Genomic DNA, 17,415 nt, shown 5'->3' on the forward strand with positions numbered 1-17,415 from the left:
GACCTCCAAATGGAGTCACTTCACTCCCTTGTTCCTTTACTCACCACATTTTTGTCTCCCTTCCACACCCCTGAAGATCCCCAATGCGTTGTGTGTAGTGTAAGGGATTGGGTGTCTTTCTAGGCTGAGGTAAGCCTAGCCCCCACCTGCCTGAGACTGCCTGCCGAGTGTATGAAATGGGACACCCTGTTAGACGTAGGCTGTTGCGCAACTGGTCTGGAAAACGGGTCAAACTGGAAAGGGTTCTTTTTTTTTTGAAGGAGCCGTTGGCCACCTATAGGTCTTCTGGCTGTGTTGCCTAAGCATGCTTTGGCTGTGCATAAAGTTGAATGACTAGGCTAGATTCCATCCAACATTAGTTGACGGATTGTTAGTCCATTGTGCCGTCTTCATATTCAGTAATGTTCTTCTGTGCTGCCAACTTAATTCTATGATGTTTGAGGTCTGTTTTTTTATTATTCTGTATTCAAATAGGCCTCATCTCTTCCCCACCACCACTAGAATGTGCTGTCTGGCGTGACTGTCCCTAACTTTACTGTAGTCTACCTCGACTGTTGTGGGTTTACAAATAATTGTATTAGGCCTCAGTCTCCGCAGCTGCAACGGAACCTGTTGGCACAGTAACAGCTGTTTTGAACCCCCTTCTCCCAGTCTTAATTTGCAGGTTATTACTGGGGATTCTGAAGCAAAATGACTCCAATTGAGCGTCTCAAATGACTTCCCAGTGTTTGTTGATAAATCGGTGCTTTAAAAAAAAACAATTGCTGTGGGCTCTTATTAACCCGTTTAGAAAGTGGAAGGTGTTTATTTACTCCCAGTTTCCTCAGATTATTTTGTCACTTTCGTGTTAGTCAGTTCATGTATATTTTTGGTAGGATTTCTTATTATCCCTCATTTGGAAGTCATTGAAGATTTTAGACCGCTGCCACCAAATGTAAGATTACATCTGAAAAAATGAAACACTTAAATTGCGTTGCGGATGGTTAGGGTCTGTTTTGATTTTCCTAACCTATTTGTGGAGATGACACCTCCCCTCCCTGTAACAACAGTGACTTTACAGTAAGCAACCGTGTCGTGAAAAGTAGTCTAAAATGTTTATTTTTTATAAACGTGTCACAATTGATCTGCCTCAATAGAAAACCGCTCCCGTTCAGCATAAATCATTCTGTGGGCTAGAGGGAAAGGCTCTGAGTGAGCCTGAGTGAAATAATGCAAAATAGAGTACCAGTGTCATATCTAGTTAATTTCTGGGTGCAGAGCTGATTTATTTATTTTTTTACACCTCAGCGATCGCCGCTGCTAGGGACATTAGAGGCCACTGTGGACACATTCTTTTGGCAGGTGGGCAAGAAGCCTGCAGCAACACCCACCCGTGTGTCATTGGGTGAGCGCTGTGACAAGTAGGCGTCCTTTTTTACCCAGAGTGATGAGGGTAAAAGGAAATGCGTTCTTCTGGCGTACCACTCTCCCCGTCAGCCATAATGATCAGTCGAGGTCCCACTGCCATTTCGGCTCCGTTGTCTTCTCTACAACCCAGCAGGGGCTAGTGGGATTGTATTACGCTCACCCCGATTTTTGACCGGTGGGTATTTTTTTTGTTCATAAAATGTGTAACGTCTTAGCTGTAGTATAGGGTCTGAAGGCGACCTTTTCACTTAGACGTTTATTTGAGTCTTAGCCACCGTGTGTGTGAAGGTGATTTCATCAGAGGTAAAGAAGGGAGCGTGTTGTAGACGGTCTAGTGCACTGACCCTGGGCCGGGTCCCTCCACAGAGAACGTAATTAAGCAGGCCCTGTGGGAAACATGTCATTAGACATGGCCACACACCACATTAATGGAGATGGGCTGTTTTTTTTCTGATGAGGATGGAAATGATTGAGGATTTCTGTACTCTACCTAAAATCTTATGATCTGTCACAGCCCAAACATGATTTAAGTCTGGCTGGAGTGGATTAGTGTTTGTTGATCAGAGAAGGCCTGATGAAAAGAGGGAAGAGTCAAAGGATGTTGCGATGAATGTGGATCCAGATCTGTGTATGCATTTTCCCTGTGGTGTAGACTAGTGAGAATGAAGTGTAAAACAAGCAGGTTCTTCATGAGGGATCAAACATCAGTAATTGACCTGTGGCGGGTGGATTAAACATCCGAACCGCGACTGCTGTCGGAAGGCGATCAGCAAGCAGCACACTCATTCACTTACCCTTGGCCGGCACGTGTGTGTGTGTGTGTGTGTGCGCGCACACTTGGCCTTATATGTTCCATTCACACCCAGCCTGTCTAACAATCTACATACAGAAATCATGCTAGTGCAATATGCTTGTACAGTGTAATATTGCATTGACTGTCAGTGGTTTTTGTCTTCTGGAAAAAGTTTGAAATCCATTCAGGGACATCCCAGAGGTGTTTTTTTTTTTTTTTTTTTCTGATCCTGTTTAGCTCCGCAAGCAGTCTGTGAATTTAGTGTAACCCCAATTAAAGGAACGGACTAAACTTATTTGAATATGTGATTTGCTGACGGCGATTGGGCTGTATCGTCTGAACAGTATATGCTCTGCTCTGTGACTTGATGCGCGTGTGATCAGCCTCGTCTGGGGTTCGTGATTGACTTGTGCTGATTAACTCGATGCTCTGATGAACAGTTATTGAGATTTTTCTGCCTCTTTGCATATTTCCCCCCCAAACAAATGTATCAAAGGCAAGCTGATTAGGTGCTAAATGTGTGCTTTGATGTGAGAATTTCACAAGTCGAGTACCTGGTCACATTTTCCCTCTTGCTTGCTTCTCCAGCCATCCTCCCTCCAGACTAAGGGTACAATCTTATTCTGAGAATTAATCTCGGACCACTGCAACTGCTATCCCAGTACAATTACCCATCCCATCCTAGTCCCCCTTGCCCAGGGTTGTGTTCATTTAAAGCATGTGGTAGCAAAACTTTCTACAACCAATCAGTCATTGGACAAGTTCAGATAACTTTCCAAAAGCAGTGAGAACTTTCTATTTTTGTGCCCTACTGAACATGACCCAGGTAGAGCAGAGGGGGCTAATTTGTTAGCCCTGGTGGCACCAGTCCCGTGTGAGACATGCCCTGGGTCTGGGTTGGAGAACGAGAACCCTCCAGATGTTCCCAGGCACTGCTATTTGACGGAGGTTAATTAGTAATGGGCAGGGGCAGCGCAGTGCTCCAATCGCTTGTTCTCCCCATCTCCTGTCTGTCTGATTGGGGGGTGGCACAGAGCATAGCAAAGGTGAGAAACGGATTAATTGAACGATACGCCAGCTAGTCTTCAGCCACTGATGAATTAATGATAAACCCCAAATGTCACCTGGGAGACAGCATGTACAGTAGTAAGAGTATTGATTTATTCTAGTGAGGGATTTGGGGGGGGGGGGAGACAGAAATGCAAAGGGAGGTCTGGATGTGATTGCAGCACAGGGAAGAAAGGTCTGAGTTGCAGACGCTGTCAGAACAGCAGGTGGGAGTGGACTTTGTTGGGGTTGAGTAGAGGTGAAAGTATACAGCCCTGTCTGTGGTGTGCTGCCATATATGTGCAGCAAACAGTGTGTGTACCTGCACGACCTCTGCTTGGTAGGGCTCCTATGTACAAGGAGTGTTATTAGGAGAGCAGCGGGGGGGGGTGTATCCTCTGTGGTTTGAAGGTCACTTCTGCTCTGAGTTTGCCAGTCATGCCGCTGAGAGACATGTCTACAGTGCATGGGGAGAGGTTGCAGTCATGTTCTGCAATGTAAATGTGTTCCAACAGACCATACTCATCTCCCCTGGTAAAAAGAACCGGGCAATATGGATATGTGGCACAATAACCCAGGGTGTCGCAACTCTGTGCGGCGCCTTAGGTAGGCATTCTTGTTGCACTCACTGTATAAAAAGCGTCGCTCATTTACACAATTGGCCTAAGATAATTATTTGTTCTCATCCTTGCTAACCCCCCCCCCCCCAAATAAACTCAGTGAGTCACATCGCCACTAACAAGTAAAAAAATAAAATGATAATTTTAAACTTCCTTATCCAGAGCTGCGGTTGAGGCTGGCAAATATTTTTTACATTGTATACGTCCATAAATTGGTAACCCGCCTGCTCCCTGCTTTGGGGCCCGGGGGAGCCAGACAACTGAAGAGCGGGGCGTAGGCAAGGAGTTTCTCTCCTCGCCCCCGGTCACCCCCTCCGCCTGCCGAGTGCCGATAAGGTGGGGTAAACAAAGCCCCTTTTAATGTCACTCTAAGCCCCTGTCCTGGGAGGCCCTCGTAAGTGGGGGCCCAGGCAGGGGCCTTGTGAGTGTTGATTCGCAGGGGCTGGAGGAGACTGAGATGAAAGTCAGGGAGAGAAACTGGTGGCGAAAGGTCCCAGTGTCTCTAATCTCCTAATGCCTTAAATTAGGGAAGGGAATTGGCTGCTCTGAGAACGGCCTCCGCAGAGAGCCAGCGGAGTTCTTGTTGAGTTTGCAAAATAAATAGATTGCTTATGCATGCATTTCATTCAACAGATACAAAAAAGAGATGAGGAGGTGGCGGGATGGAGGTTCATAGCCTGCATTTGCAATTTGTACAGTCACTGCTGGAAATCAAATCGGTTTCTCTCCAGTGATTGACAGAATTGATGGATGCTGATCATATGGTTGGTTAGTCAGCCTGGCTGTTGGAGCTGCTCATATTAACTTGTTAACGGTACAGGTTCCCCAGCGGGAACCACGCCCCCGCTCAACTCAAACGGTGGTGCACAGAATGCAAAAATATTCTTAGAAATATTTAACCTCCACACATTAACAAGTCCAATAGCTCAAATGAAAGAAACACCTTGTTCATCTACCCAGCGTGTCAGATTTCCAAAATGCTTTACGGCGAAAACAGCACACATTTATGTCAAACCACCACAGACAGACGATATGCAGCCATTTTGTCAAACAAAAGATGCAATCACAAACGCAGGATAAAAAAATAATAATTCACCAACCTTTTGAAAATCTTCATCAGATGACAGTAATAGGACATGTTACACAGTACATTTGTTTTTTTTCTCAATAATATGCTATTTATATCCATAAATCTCAGTTTACATTGAGGCCATGTTCAGAAAATGCTCAAATGTCAGGAGAAATTATAGACAACTGAAATACACATCATAAACTTTGACTAAATATACATGTTCTACATATAGTTAGAAAGATACACTGCTTCTTAATGCAACCGCTGTGTCACATTTATTTTTAACGTTACGGAATTAGTTCACTATGCAATAATCTGAGACGGCGTCCAGACTTTAGCAATATTTCTGCGCTATGTTGGAGTCAACAGAAATGCAAAAGTACAACATACATATTCCCTTACCTTTTGGTCTTCGATCAGAATGTAGTGGAAGGAGTCATACTTACCCAATACATCGTTTCAGTTCGGGTGTCCATATAGTAGCATATGCTACCACTTTCAGCTCAAATGCACCAAAAATGACTTCTGGTCCAGAACAGTTGCGCATCAACTTTAAAATTACATATTATATGTCGACTTGACTGGTCAAACTAAGTGCAGAATCAAGCTTTAGGATGTTATAAACGTACAAAACGATTGTCTGGTTGTAATGCCAATCGTACTTCATCTCAGGCAAGCTGGAACAGGAAGGTCTGTGTCCAATTCGCGCCCTAATGCACATGTATTTTCTCGCGACACCCACTCTTTTTCGTCTCAAAGGGTCAAAGTTCGTGGGATTTGCACAATTAAACGCTCTACTGAATGAGGGCATCTAGTGGAAGACAAAGGTTTTCCAGATTCATAGCTGGTTGGGAAGGGTGGGGGCGATGACGTCAAAGTTGCCCCAACTTTCTGGATGCCAAAACTAGTTTGGGAGATTGCCTGCCCTGTGAGTTCTGCTATACTTACAGACATAATTCAAACGGTTTTAGAAGCTTTAGAGTTTTCTATCCAATAATTATTATATGCATATATTAGCAATTTTGGACAGATTTTTTTTCAGTTTACTATGGGCACGCAATTTATCCAAAGGGGGCAGTAATTATGCCTAGCCTTAACAGGTTTTAACTAGATGGACGTTGTCTTGTTATAGTACCGCCCTGTGGCCATAGCTACCAGTTGTCAGCCATGTTTGATTGTTGAAAGGGATGACGTGACACCTGCACACATACTAACTTGTTTAGCCAAACGTTCCTTACATGCCACCAAACCTTCACCAGAGTTAAGTGCCCCTTTCTCATAATTCAAGCGGACAGGGGGATGAAGCTGGTAGCGTGACCTTTAGCCAACATGACCCCCCCCCCTCCCCCACATACATGCTCACTCGCATGTGTCTTTTGGTTTAGAATGGACAGATTTCCTGGCACAGCCTCTGACTCATTTTAGAACACAACCGCTTTATTTTAGAAGGGAAGGGCGGTTAGTGACTTCCTGGCAGGTCTTGGAACTGTAACCGCCTCTCTGATAGGTCACACATTTAGCTTTTTGTATTTTATACATTCCAATGGCTTATGAGGGTGGTTACCTCAGTTGGTAGAGCGTGGCACTTGCAATGGGTTCGATTCCCACGGGGGACCAATATAAAGATGTATGCATTCATTATTGTAAGTCGCTCTGGATAAGTCTGCAAAATGACGACATTTTTAAATGTTACCACCTGAGGGGAAAATGTCAAATCTTTGCTGCAGCATAGAATCTGTTCCACGATGAGCAATAAGGGGTGATTTAAAAAGAGGGTTGTTTACAATGCCATATGGGGACAATTCTTGCACATGTGGACTTTTGATATCAAGTCCCCTGTTTGTCAAAGCACTGCTTTTTCCTCGCTGCTGTTGAATTATGTGCTGCGTATCGTATTTCTGTCCTAGACGTTTGTGGCCCTGTGTTTATGTGCAGTGCTGAATTTACCTGGAGTGGAGGGTGCGTTAACAGCTTGGCCAGACGCCTGCTCCCTCCTTTCTCGGTCACAACGGTTGCCATCACCAAACATGGCTGCTGCTGGGGGGATACTGAAAAGACCCCATCCCTCAAGAATAGATCTGTCCCCCAACCCCCTCCACAACCCTATGTCCTTGAACCACTTATCATGCATGTCAAAGGGGTGTCTATTTTATTTTTTAAAGCCATTAGATAAACTGGCTCAACTTTGGCTGGGACCTGCCCTGCCCCTTGTGGTAATTTCTGTCTTGTCCCAGTATTCAAAGTGAGCAATTCCGCCACTTTCCAGCAAGCCCCTGCTCTGTCATGTAGAATCAGCATCAACATATTCATAGCAAGGGAGAATTCACTTCTATCTTGAGAGCAGTTGCAGAGCGATCCATGGCAAAAAGGATATTTCCTATCAGTATAGGAACTCCTTTCATAACCGACTCTCCTCACATGGGGATTAGAGCTGCTCGTGTGGGTTTCTCTGGCTATGTCTTCAAATAAACATATAGCAGAGTAATTGGCCAGTAATTTATAGTATACCACGCAAGCATTATTTGTGTCACTGGCTGGGGTTTGATAAACACAGAGCTCGTCTGACCTTAAATATCCATAGCCATGCTGACAGGCGGTGTGAATTATCATGCAGTGTGCACTGTCAAAGACATTAGCTCTAGTTATTTTCTTATCTTATGACAGAGTAAGCTTGGGCGCACTAGCTAGCTTTTAAAGGTTATGCTTCACCCAGGGACCTTGGTCCTGTCGCCTCTTGTCTATGAGCGTGTGCTCCTGATGCTAGACTGATGGCGGAAGGCCGTTGGTGGTCGACCGTGGGTCGAGGCTGTGCCTGGGTGCTAGTCCTCTTGTCGCCTTCTGCTTCCCGCGTGATGCAGACCGACATTTCGCTCCTCCGCTGCCTAAAGGGGCAGGGGGATCGGAACACAGCCAGAGTCTATCGCTATATTCTTTACTGGGTGACTAGAGGGAGCAGGAGAACCGGTGCCCTGCCGTCACCACCCCCACCAGTCTAGTGACTAGAGTTGACAAACAGACTTTGGCCTAGCCTGCCCGCTTGTCTTCGTCAGCTCCACAGTAACGTAATCCACAGGGAAGCAAAGGGTCTGGTAAGGAAAGGTTGGGCCTTTGTTAGTAAGCAACTCCTAGAATGACTACAACATGTCTCTCGTATGTGCACAATGCTGGCCTTGTGGACTTCATTTGATTTTAGGAATTAGTAAGCATGGATTTCATACCTAATAAAATTGTGCCAACCATAACTTAGTGCTGATAGGACCATTGAACAGATCTAGGACTTTTGTTTGATAAATGCCCCTATGAATAGAGTTATGGATCTCATACCCGTCACTTTCTCAGCTTAGCACTGCATGTGGTAAACATGCCCAGTTTGTTTACCTTTTCAACTGTCTTGCCTGCTCTACCCATTCTGTTTTTGTTTCGGCAAAAAATTGTTGTGGATTATTTTTGACATTGTTCCTTTATCCTAGTGGAAACCAGTTTCAAGTGGAGAGGATTACGTCTGTAAATACGCTCCCTTTGGTACAAAGCCGCAAAGCCACTCACGAGTGAAAGGGCCTCGATAAGAAAATTGTCGAGCAGAGCCTTCACCCCCCCCCCCTAATTCCCTGAAAGTAGTTTCATTTCTATTTTCCCCTCAAATAATTCATTTTCAGCCTGCTTTCTGGCGAGCCCAGTGTGGTTCCGTAATATTTGCGAGGCAGCAGGGCGCACCATCGGGAACGTAAGACTTGTACCTGTGCTCTTGAATTTATTCAGTTTTTATATTAGGCCAGGAAAAGAAGGGGCCCCTTATGGTCACACTGTTTACTTGTTGTCTGGAAACTGCTGTCATGGTAGCAATGAACTGATATCACATGTTGAGTGCTCTGGAAGAGCAGAGCAAAAGAGATTGACTGAAGCTTATTAAATGAAGGTTTGAACAATTCTGTCTGCGTTTCCAACTCGAAAGTAGATGACCCTTGGCCATAAACCCTCAGCCCATGAATGACGTTTTACATAGTCACATCCTTGCCCGAGCGAGGGGGAGTGATCGGAGAGGAAACGTCCTTGGTGGAAATCTTGAATCTGAGCTTAAAAACAACCAACCAAAAGCTATTAATGTACCTAGTAAGCTAAAGTATCTAGCTAGCACTCCTGTCAGTTAGCTTGATAGTTTGGTGATTTATTGCAAAAAATGTTTATGAACCTAGCAATGTTGTATAGGCTCTTCACTACGAGACTAAGCCAATTTGCCAATGCTAAAATCTGTAGATTTTAATTTTTTGTTTAGGAAGCTAGCTTCATACTTTTCTGACATGCTGAAAATGCAGCCCTGTGTTTGACATGTCACTACAGTTTGCATTGAATTGTGGGTCATATCTGCCCCGCAAGTGACAAGTTGTTCGCTCCTTTAAGCGTAATTGTGGGCTGAGGGGGGCAACATTGGTGAATTGAACCTCCACTTAAGATGCCAAGAAAACTGCACCGTTTTCGACAGGGATTCCCCCAAGGGAAAGTGGATAGTGCAAGGGCTGAGGGGGTAAAACATTTTTACTCTGCGGCCTATGAGTCCTAAGTATCACATGATTTCAGATAAGTAGGCTGTCACATGACACATGATTTATAGTGCGCAAGTGATTATCTACACTGCAGTCTAAATGTGAAATACTCTTTGTACCTGTAACGTTTTTTCTTCCCCCTCTCTGCAGTACAACTTTGTGGGCAGAATCCTGGGGCCTCGCGGACTCACCGCCAAACAACTGGAAGCAGAAACTGGATGCAAAATCATGGTGCGAGGAAAGAGCTCCATGAGAGACAGAAAGAAGGTGAGCTCTCATTGGTTTATTTGCTCCCCCCCTTTCCCCACTTAACTTTTTTTTTTGCAAGAACAGACTCGGATTTAAGACTCACTTCCAACCGGCTTGTTGTAGAACAGCGATTTTGATTAGTTACTCAACGCGTGCGGTGGTTAGCCATGCCCCCCCAGTAATTTTAAGCTATAGCCCTCAAGCTAACGATACAGCCTACATAAAGCGTAAAAGATACTTGACTCTAGGTTATGGAAAGGCTTCTCGATTGAAAGTGCCCTCTAAAGTGACGAGGGTAGGCCCGGGCAAAGTGCTGGGTCTATTCTGGGCTTGGCCATGGTGTGGTTCAGAGCTGTTTGGATTTCTGAAAGGGCACCAACGTCATGTGTCCTCTTCTCAAAAACCAGGTTTGCCCAACTGATTTTATTTACCCACCTCCCGCAAGTTTTCTGACAAACAAAATCATATTTTTTAATTTGTTGGACTTAAGACTGTAAAAACACCAGTAAATTGGCTTTGTTGTGGAAATCTGTTCTAAAGTATTCCTGCGCACAAGAGGTGACCGTAAACAAATGTAAGCAAGGTTTAAAAATATTTGTCAAATATATCTGTTTTGTTTCTGCCCCCTGATCATCCACTTGCGAATTTGGCCCTCGCCTGAATATAGTTGATCTGCTATATCATGGCTATATGGCGGCAACCCAACTAGAGGGGTCAAACACAACGTTAGACTGATCTCACGGTTACTACTTAGTTTTGATATAACCACTGTGGAATTCTTCACTTTTCATACGTGACTTGACTTAGCTACCTCCTTATAGTCTGAGACTTTTCTGAGATATTTTGAAAGCAAATACCAAACATTTCTATGACACCTTTCACAACATTGACAATGCAACAGCACATTATTTTGTAGCCAGATGTGTTCTTTTGGCTGGTTTGGTTCCTTTCCCCCCGCTCTTCATCTGCCACCTCAGTGTAGTTAATTTGTTAGGCAGCAGTGCTACATTACATGCATTTGCATAAGTAAGGTGGGAGAAGTGTCCTTTATCCCCTCCACAAAGGAACCCCCCCCCCTTGCCTGCCTCGGGGCTCTGCCGCTTCGCTAGAAGAGGGGCAGCAGCAGAAAGCAACAAAGGGAGAATGCACAAGGATTCCCACTGGAGCCTCACTCCTAGAAGCTCCAGTTTACAGCTCTAGGGGTGGTTAACTTGCATCTTTCTTTAACACCCCCCTCATTCTTGGCTTGTTTTCCATTTATTTTAATCTCCCTTGGCGTCTGTTCATTATCACAGCGCTGGTTAGTTTTTGTGTGCTAATTCTGATCTTTTTTCAGAATTCGATTTGTGCATTAGAGGTTTTACACGCAAATGCCAACGCACACCTCATTTAGATGACTGCTCCTCGCAGCTCATCTGATTACTTTTATAATCTTAAGCTACCATGGGTCATCAAACCTTATCTCACTTCATTTGTCTTTCTATGGCCCTGAGACCTGTGATGCTCGCTGCAATTACAGGCCTATAAACGACCAGCAGTTTTAACTGCCTCTAATAAATATGTTTCTGGAAAAGACAAGGGTGATGCTTTTAAGAGTGTAATATAAAATGGAGTAACAAAATATTAATATAGATTATACCTCGTAAGTTTGATTTTATTTCTGTCCCCCAGAAATGGACAATTTCAGAGGTAAAAATTGACTGGGGCTCACACGGGTGGGGATGGGGTAGTAGGTATGTGAGGCAGAGAAGGCAACACTTCCCCTTGGTTTAACTATATGAATGTGTTTTCAATCAACTTACCTGATAATAAGTGTTTAAATTAATTAGACCATCTCCATCTCTTGTCACCCCTAGCACTACCACTAACAGTACCACACGGGAGAGCATTCTTCCCTCATAACCAAGGACACCTTCCCTCTGTCAGCCAGCTGTAGTATCCCCTCCCTGAACTGCCCTGTGTTCTCCCAAACTTCCCTGGAAACAGAGGCAGCAGGGGATAATGCAGTCTGTTTATTCAGGAGCCATTACCTCTGCCATTTTCAGCTCTCAATAATTCAGTTTGCAGCTTCCTCCAGGGGCAGGCCCAGCCCACCAGTGGCTGGAGCAATGGGGGGCAGTATGTGACAGAGCTGTGTGTGTGTGTGTGTGTGTGTTAATGTGAAAGAAATTGAGCCATGGATGCAGGAGACTGGAGCCCCAGAGATGCCGCTGGGCTGTTTGAGGTGGCAGGTTGTCGCTGGGGCTTATTCAAGAAACTCCGGTTCTGGTGGATGCCTATGCACATAGGTCAACATCTATTTAAAGTTGTTCAAATGACAACCACTACAATACCACATAAATACCACTAAAGTCAATTAGACATGTGCACCAACTATCCAAAATTCTGAGCTCCATGCATATTGACTTCCACTCTGTTCGGTCCAAACACACAGGCCTCTGATGTTAGAAATTGTACAGATTGGGTAATTGTGCACTTGATAGCTCAAACCTTTTAAAAAGGCAATGCAAAGTTTATCGCCCATTCACAATAATGAGACGCCTCTGTCAGCCGTCTTAAGTCACAACCCTGTCGTCCCCCCCCCCACCTCCATGTCTCTGAGCCTTGATGTGGCAGTGCAGACAGGGGAGACACAGGATAATAACCTGTCCCTCGGGCGACGCTCTGTCCTCTGATCAAACAAGGCCTAAATCACGGGGGACCTCTGCAAACACAGTGAAAAAAAGATCTTATGCGCCGGAGACATCAACCACTGGAGACAATGTGTTCACGCTACTATGATCACAACCCAACTCCTGAAGAACTGTGCCTTTTTTGAAGGTGGTTGTGAAAATACCAACTTTGTGTTCAAAATAAAATTTCAGGTGTTTCGTTTGTAATTGCCTTTAACCATGTCTTCAGATGCGGCTCACTGCAATGGCCTTTTTGTAGGAGGTGTTGCAATTCTCAGCAGAATGCTATTGAGTTCGAAGTTGGGAAAAACGTCAGTGCAATGCCCAGAATTTCATTGGCAGAATTTCAACGCCTGGGTTGGCAATTGATATGATTGGACATTTGGCACTGCAAGCACACTTGGATTGTTGTACAGACTTTGAGGTGACTCTTCCCAGATACATCTTGATTCAACCAATGCTTGCTCATGCTTTATGAAGCTTGTATGAGAGCTTTTAGACTGCAGTTCCTTCTAGTGCTTTAGGAACTGTGGAGAAATGTCCATCTTGGAAAAGATGGAGGTGGAATTCAAAGTACTTGGACATGGCAAAAGCAGTTGGGACTGTGATATAATTTATAAGTGCTTCAACTTAGTTCCCCTTTTGACAGGTATTTAAGAGGGCTCCTTAAACCTGTTAGGGCGCATGAACCGCTAGCGGGACACCTCAAATCAAATTTTATTTGTCACATACACATGGTTAGCAGATGTTAATGCGAGTGTAGCGAAATGCTTGTGCTTCTAGTTCCGACAATGCAGTAATAACCAACAAGTAATCTCGCTAACAATTCCAAAACTACTGTCTTACACTTGTGTGTATAAGGGGGATAAAGAATATGTACATAAAGATATATGAATGAGTGATGGTACAGAGCAGCATAGGCAAGATACAGTAGATGGTATTGAGTACAGTATATACATATGAGATGAGTATGTAAACAAAGTGGCATAGTTAAAGTGGCTAGTGATACATGTATTACGTAAAGATGCAGCCGATGATATAGAGTACAGTATATACGTATACATATGAGATGAATAATGTAGGGTATGTAAACATTATATTAGGTAGCATTGTTTAAAGTGGCTAGTGATATATTTTACATTTCCCATCAATTCCCATTATTAAAGTGGCTGGAGTTGAGTCAGTGTCAGTGTGTTGGCAGCAGCCACTCAATGTTAGTGGTTGCTGTTTAACAGTCTGATGGCCGTGAGATGGAAGCTGTTTTTCAGTCTCTCGGTCCCAGCTTTGATGCACCTGTACTGACCTCGCCTACGACAACATCCAGTGGAATTGCAGAGCGAAATACAAAATCGTAATCTTCTGGGAATGAGAAGCAGGCAGTTGAATTTGGGCGTGCATTTCATCCGGATGGGAAAATACTGCCCCCTGTCACCAAGAAGTTAAAGAAACTTCTCCTTAATGCAACTGCTTTGTCGGATTTCAAGAAAGCTTTACGGCAAAAGCACACCATGCTATTAATCTGAGTACAGCGCTCAGCCACCAAAACAAGCCATACAGATACCCGCCATGTTGTGGAGTAAACAAAAGTCAGAAATAGCATTATAAATATTCACTTACCTTTGATCTTCATCGGAATGGAATCCCAGTTCCACAAATGTTTTGTTCGATTAAAGTCCATATTTATGTCCAAATACCTACTTTTTGTTTGCGTGTTTCGTTCACCAATCCACATGCACTAAGTCCAGACAAAGTCAAAATAGTTCCAGCACAGTTTGTGGAAACATGTCAAACAATGTATATAATCAAACTTTGGGATGTTTTTATCAAACCTTCAATATTCCAACCGGACAATTCCTTTGTTTAGAAAGGAACGGGAACGGAGCTCACGGCCGCACGCGGTCAACTAAAGGCTTTCAGCTGAGGCATCTACCGTGACTGGTATTGTTCGGCCCCCCCTTCACAATAGAAGCCTGAAACAATGTTCTAAAGACTGTTGACATCTAGTGGAAGCCATATGAAGTGCAATCTGACCCCATTCACACTGTATATTTTATAGGCAATCACTTAAACTACAAACCTCAGATTTCCCACTTCCTGGTTGGATTTTTCTCATGTTTTCACCTGCCATATGATTTATCTTATACTCAGACATTATTCAACCAGTTTTAGAAACTTCAGAGTTTTCTATCCAAATATTTTAATAATATGCATGTCCCAGCTTCTGGGCCCGAGTAACAGGCAGTTTACTCTGGGCACGCTTTTCATCCGGGCGTGATAAATACTGCCCTCTATCCCAAAGAAGTTAACCAGTAAGGATGTAGTACATGAGCAAAGTTCGCTGAGGGGAGAGACGTGAGACGGTCACCAAAACTGCATTAATTTTGTTTCTTTAACAAAGTTCTAGGGTAGTGAATTGAATCAAGCTTCAGCTGTAAGCGAGCATGGAAAAGGTGGCATACAAATCTGGAAGCTACTGGTACCTTCTTACATTTAGTGTTCTAGCCTGTATGGATATTTTGTTTAGCGAGCAGATTCTACATGCCATGTCTCATTATTAGTGTTTTAACACGTTCAGCATGAATGGGGAGTGAACATGATGCAGCCCAGACCCAGGCTCCCCGTGCAGGCTAAGTGAGGCGGGCACGGTCCACTCATGCTATAAAGGGGGACATCGGCTGGGCTGAGACTTGATCTTTGAGACACGCATTCTTGTACCAAGCAGTTTTTCATGCTCGAGTATCGGAAGAAGTTTCAGTATACAGCACAACACTAAATGGTGGTGAAACTTGAAGAAATGTTGGGATTAAATGGGTGAAAATGACCTAGAAGTGAGAGGGATGACAAAATGCAGAAAGTTGGCACTTACTAAGCCTTTATTCATATAAAAAAAGTTTATAGAATTCTCCATGTGGTCTATATTAAATGTCATTTTATTTAACAGACTTTTAAAATTCAGTATTGGTGCACAATTTGTACTTAAAATGTAATATCCCATTTCGTGGAACAACCCAACTCATTTGTTCCAGGCATAGCTAGCCTTACTTTCTTCTGTCTTGCCCCCTGTTTCCAAGTCCCTTTTGGCCCGGTGGCATTTGCGACTGAAGTGCATCCACCCTATGGCTAAGAGGTGCCATCGAGGAGCCCTTGGGGACTGGGCGAGAGAGGGACAGCTGGTTTGAGACAGTCGCTTAGCAGTGAAATGTGCATTCTGGCACAGTGTTGATATAAATAGTAATTGTAGACTCGCCCCGATTTAACTCTAGCACCAGCTGACCACGCGAGCTACCCCTGTCGAGGGCTGTGGAACTTTCCTCTTCCAATATAACAAACAAGAAGGGGCAGGTCGAATTACACTGGACATATGGTCAGCTATTTCTGTGGCCTTTTTTCCATGTGGCGTTTTCAGTGTTGAGAGTATAACCTTGGTCGAGGATTTATTGAGTTCAAGCTTAGCCCCGCTAAGCTTGAGGTTCGGGGCACCACACAAGCAAGTAATTGTTTTTTTCATTCCCTTTTAACATTAATATTTTGGCCAACTCGATTACTTGGCCGTTCTCTCAGCCGGTTTCCGATGTCAGTAAACATAGTCACCTTTCAAGGCCTTCCCAACATGCCCTGCCCCCTCCGTCCCACCACTCTTCCTCCCCCGTTTGTCATGCTGTCACTTTTTCCTCTTGAGGACACTGTGACCTTGTTCAGAGCAAGCCACAGTGGGAGAGTGGCACTCCGCACCGCTCCCAGCCTTCCTTGCTTCCGCCCTTCCTGAGGTGTGACTGTGAATCCCCACGGTACTGGAGCTCTCTCTGGCTGTCTCTCTGTGTAGTGTTCACTTGCTCACCATCTCCTCTCTGCCACAGTCACACACACGCTCCTCAAAATGACCAGTGCTCAGAAATGGGTGATTATGTTTGTGGCAGGTGCAGTTCCACAGGGTGTTCTGAGGAGGTTGTGGCGGTTCAACTGACAGTTAGCTCCTGTCTGTTTCTCCACAAACTCTTCACTCACCTCCACGCTGCCTGCAAAATAGGCCACAAGTAAACAGCCCATTGTGAAATAATTTTGGCCACTGCCTGTTAAAACTATGCCCTTCTTCTCTTGTGAAATTGAAGGACACGAGAGGAATATAAACTTAATTTTCCCACTGTTTGTTTGAGAGACAAAAGATTGTGTGGGAAAGTCATGGCAACGTCTCTCTCGGCAGAGGAGGCGGGCAAGCGGCGGCAAGCCACTCGACTCTGGCTTGGCACGGCGCGCGCCGAGCCCCATCTTAGTAAGTGTCAGGTGGACCTCCTGCAGTGCCTCACAATGCATGGGTAGCAATTAGACACCTCAATTACCATGCCTAGTTCACAAATGAGCAGTGATCGGAGGAGCACCAGGGAAAACGTAACGTGTGTGTTGGAGGGGGGAAACTGACGACACAGCATTAAAACACACTGCCTAATTTAAGCTTTTAGTCAGAGAAAAGCAAAGCTGGAAGCTAGATTTTTCCCTTTTCCTTGTACCGTGACCTAAATGCCTTGGAGATTTGGCGGTGGTGTTTTAATGCTGACATGTGTTGTCATGATAGAGCTCGGGGAGAGATGGTTCTCTGAGAGCTTAAGACTGCTGCTGCTTTTGTCATAACATGATTTGAAGCTATAGTGTTTCATATTCCTACTGAGGCTCTATTGTCTGCGGTTTGAGGTTAGTCTAGTCTTTGTTTGAATCGAATTGTGAACCTCAATTCATAGCCACAGAGGAAATGGTGAGCTCAGACACGTCTACATATAAGCACACACGACAGTAAGCTGCCATGGTGGTGTGACCCAAAGCTTTTAAGAGCCCTCCGTGCGGTGCAGTGCTGTCGGAAAACGTCTCAAAAGAAGCCAGGTAATGGGGGAGAGCGTGTCAGAATGGAGAGCCTTGCATTTTACTCCGACATATTCCACTCTCCCTTCTCTCAAAATGCTAGGTGTGCGGGGGTTTTGAGCCAGGTCTGAAGACTTACATTTTGAATTGACCTATTCCATTT

The 17,415-nt window shown here is 44.5% G+C and overlaps 1 protein-coding gene across 1 annotated transcript in view; it reads left to right on the plus strand.

The window, feature by feature from the left end:
- The window catches only part of LOC135526085 (protein quaking-A-like), a 79,917-nt gene that overhangs the window by 27,132 nt on the left and 35,370 nt on the right, over positions 1-17,415 (plus strand). Inside the window, 1 exon segment of the mRNA XM_064954177.1 lies at positions 9,631-9,747. Within this exon segment, the coding sequence (XP_064810249.1) occupies positions 9,631-9,747 (117 nt within the window).

Source organism: Oncorhynchus masou, chromosome 32 (assembly GCF_036934945.1).
Source record: "Oncorhynchus masou masou isolate Uvic2021 chromosome 32, UVic_Omas_1.1, whole genome shotgun sequence".
Lineage (NCBI taxonomy): Eukaryota > Metazoa > Chordata > Actinopteri > Salmoniformes > Salmonidae > Oncorhynchus > Oncorhynchus masou.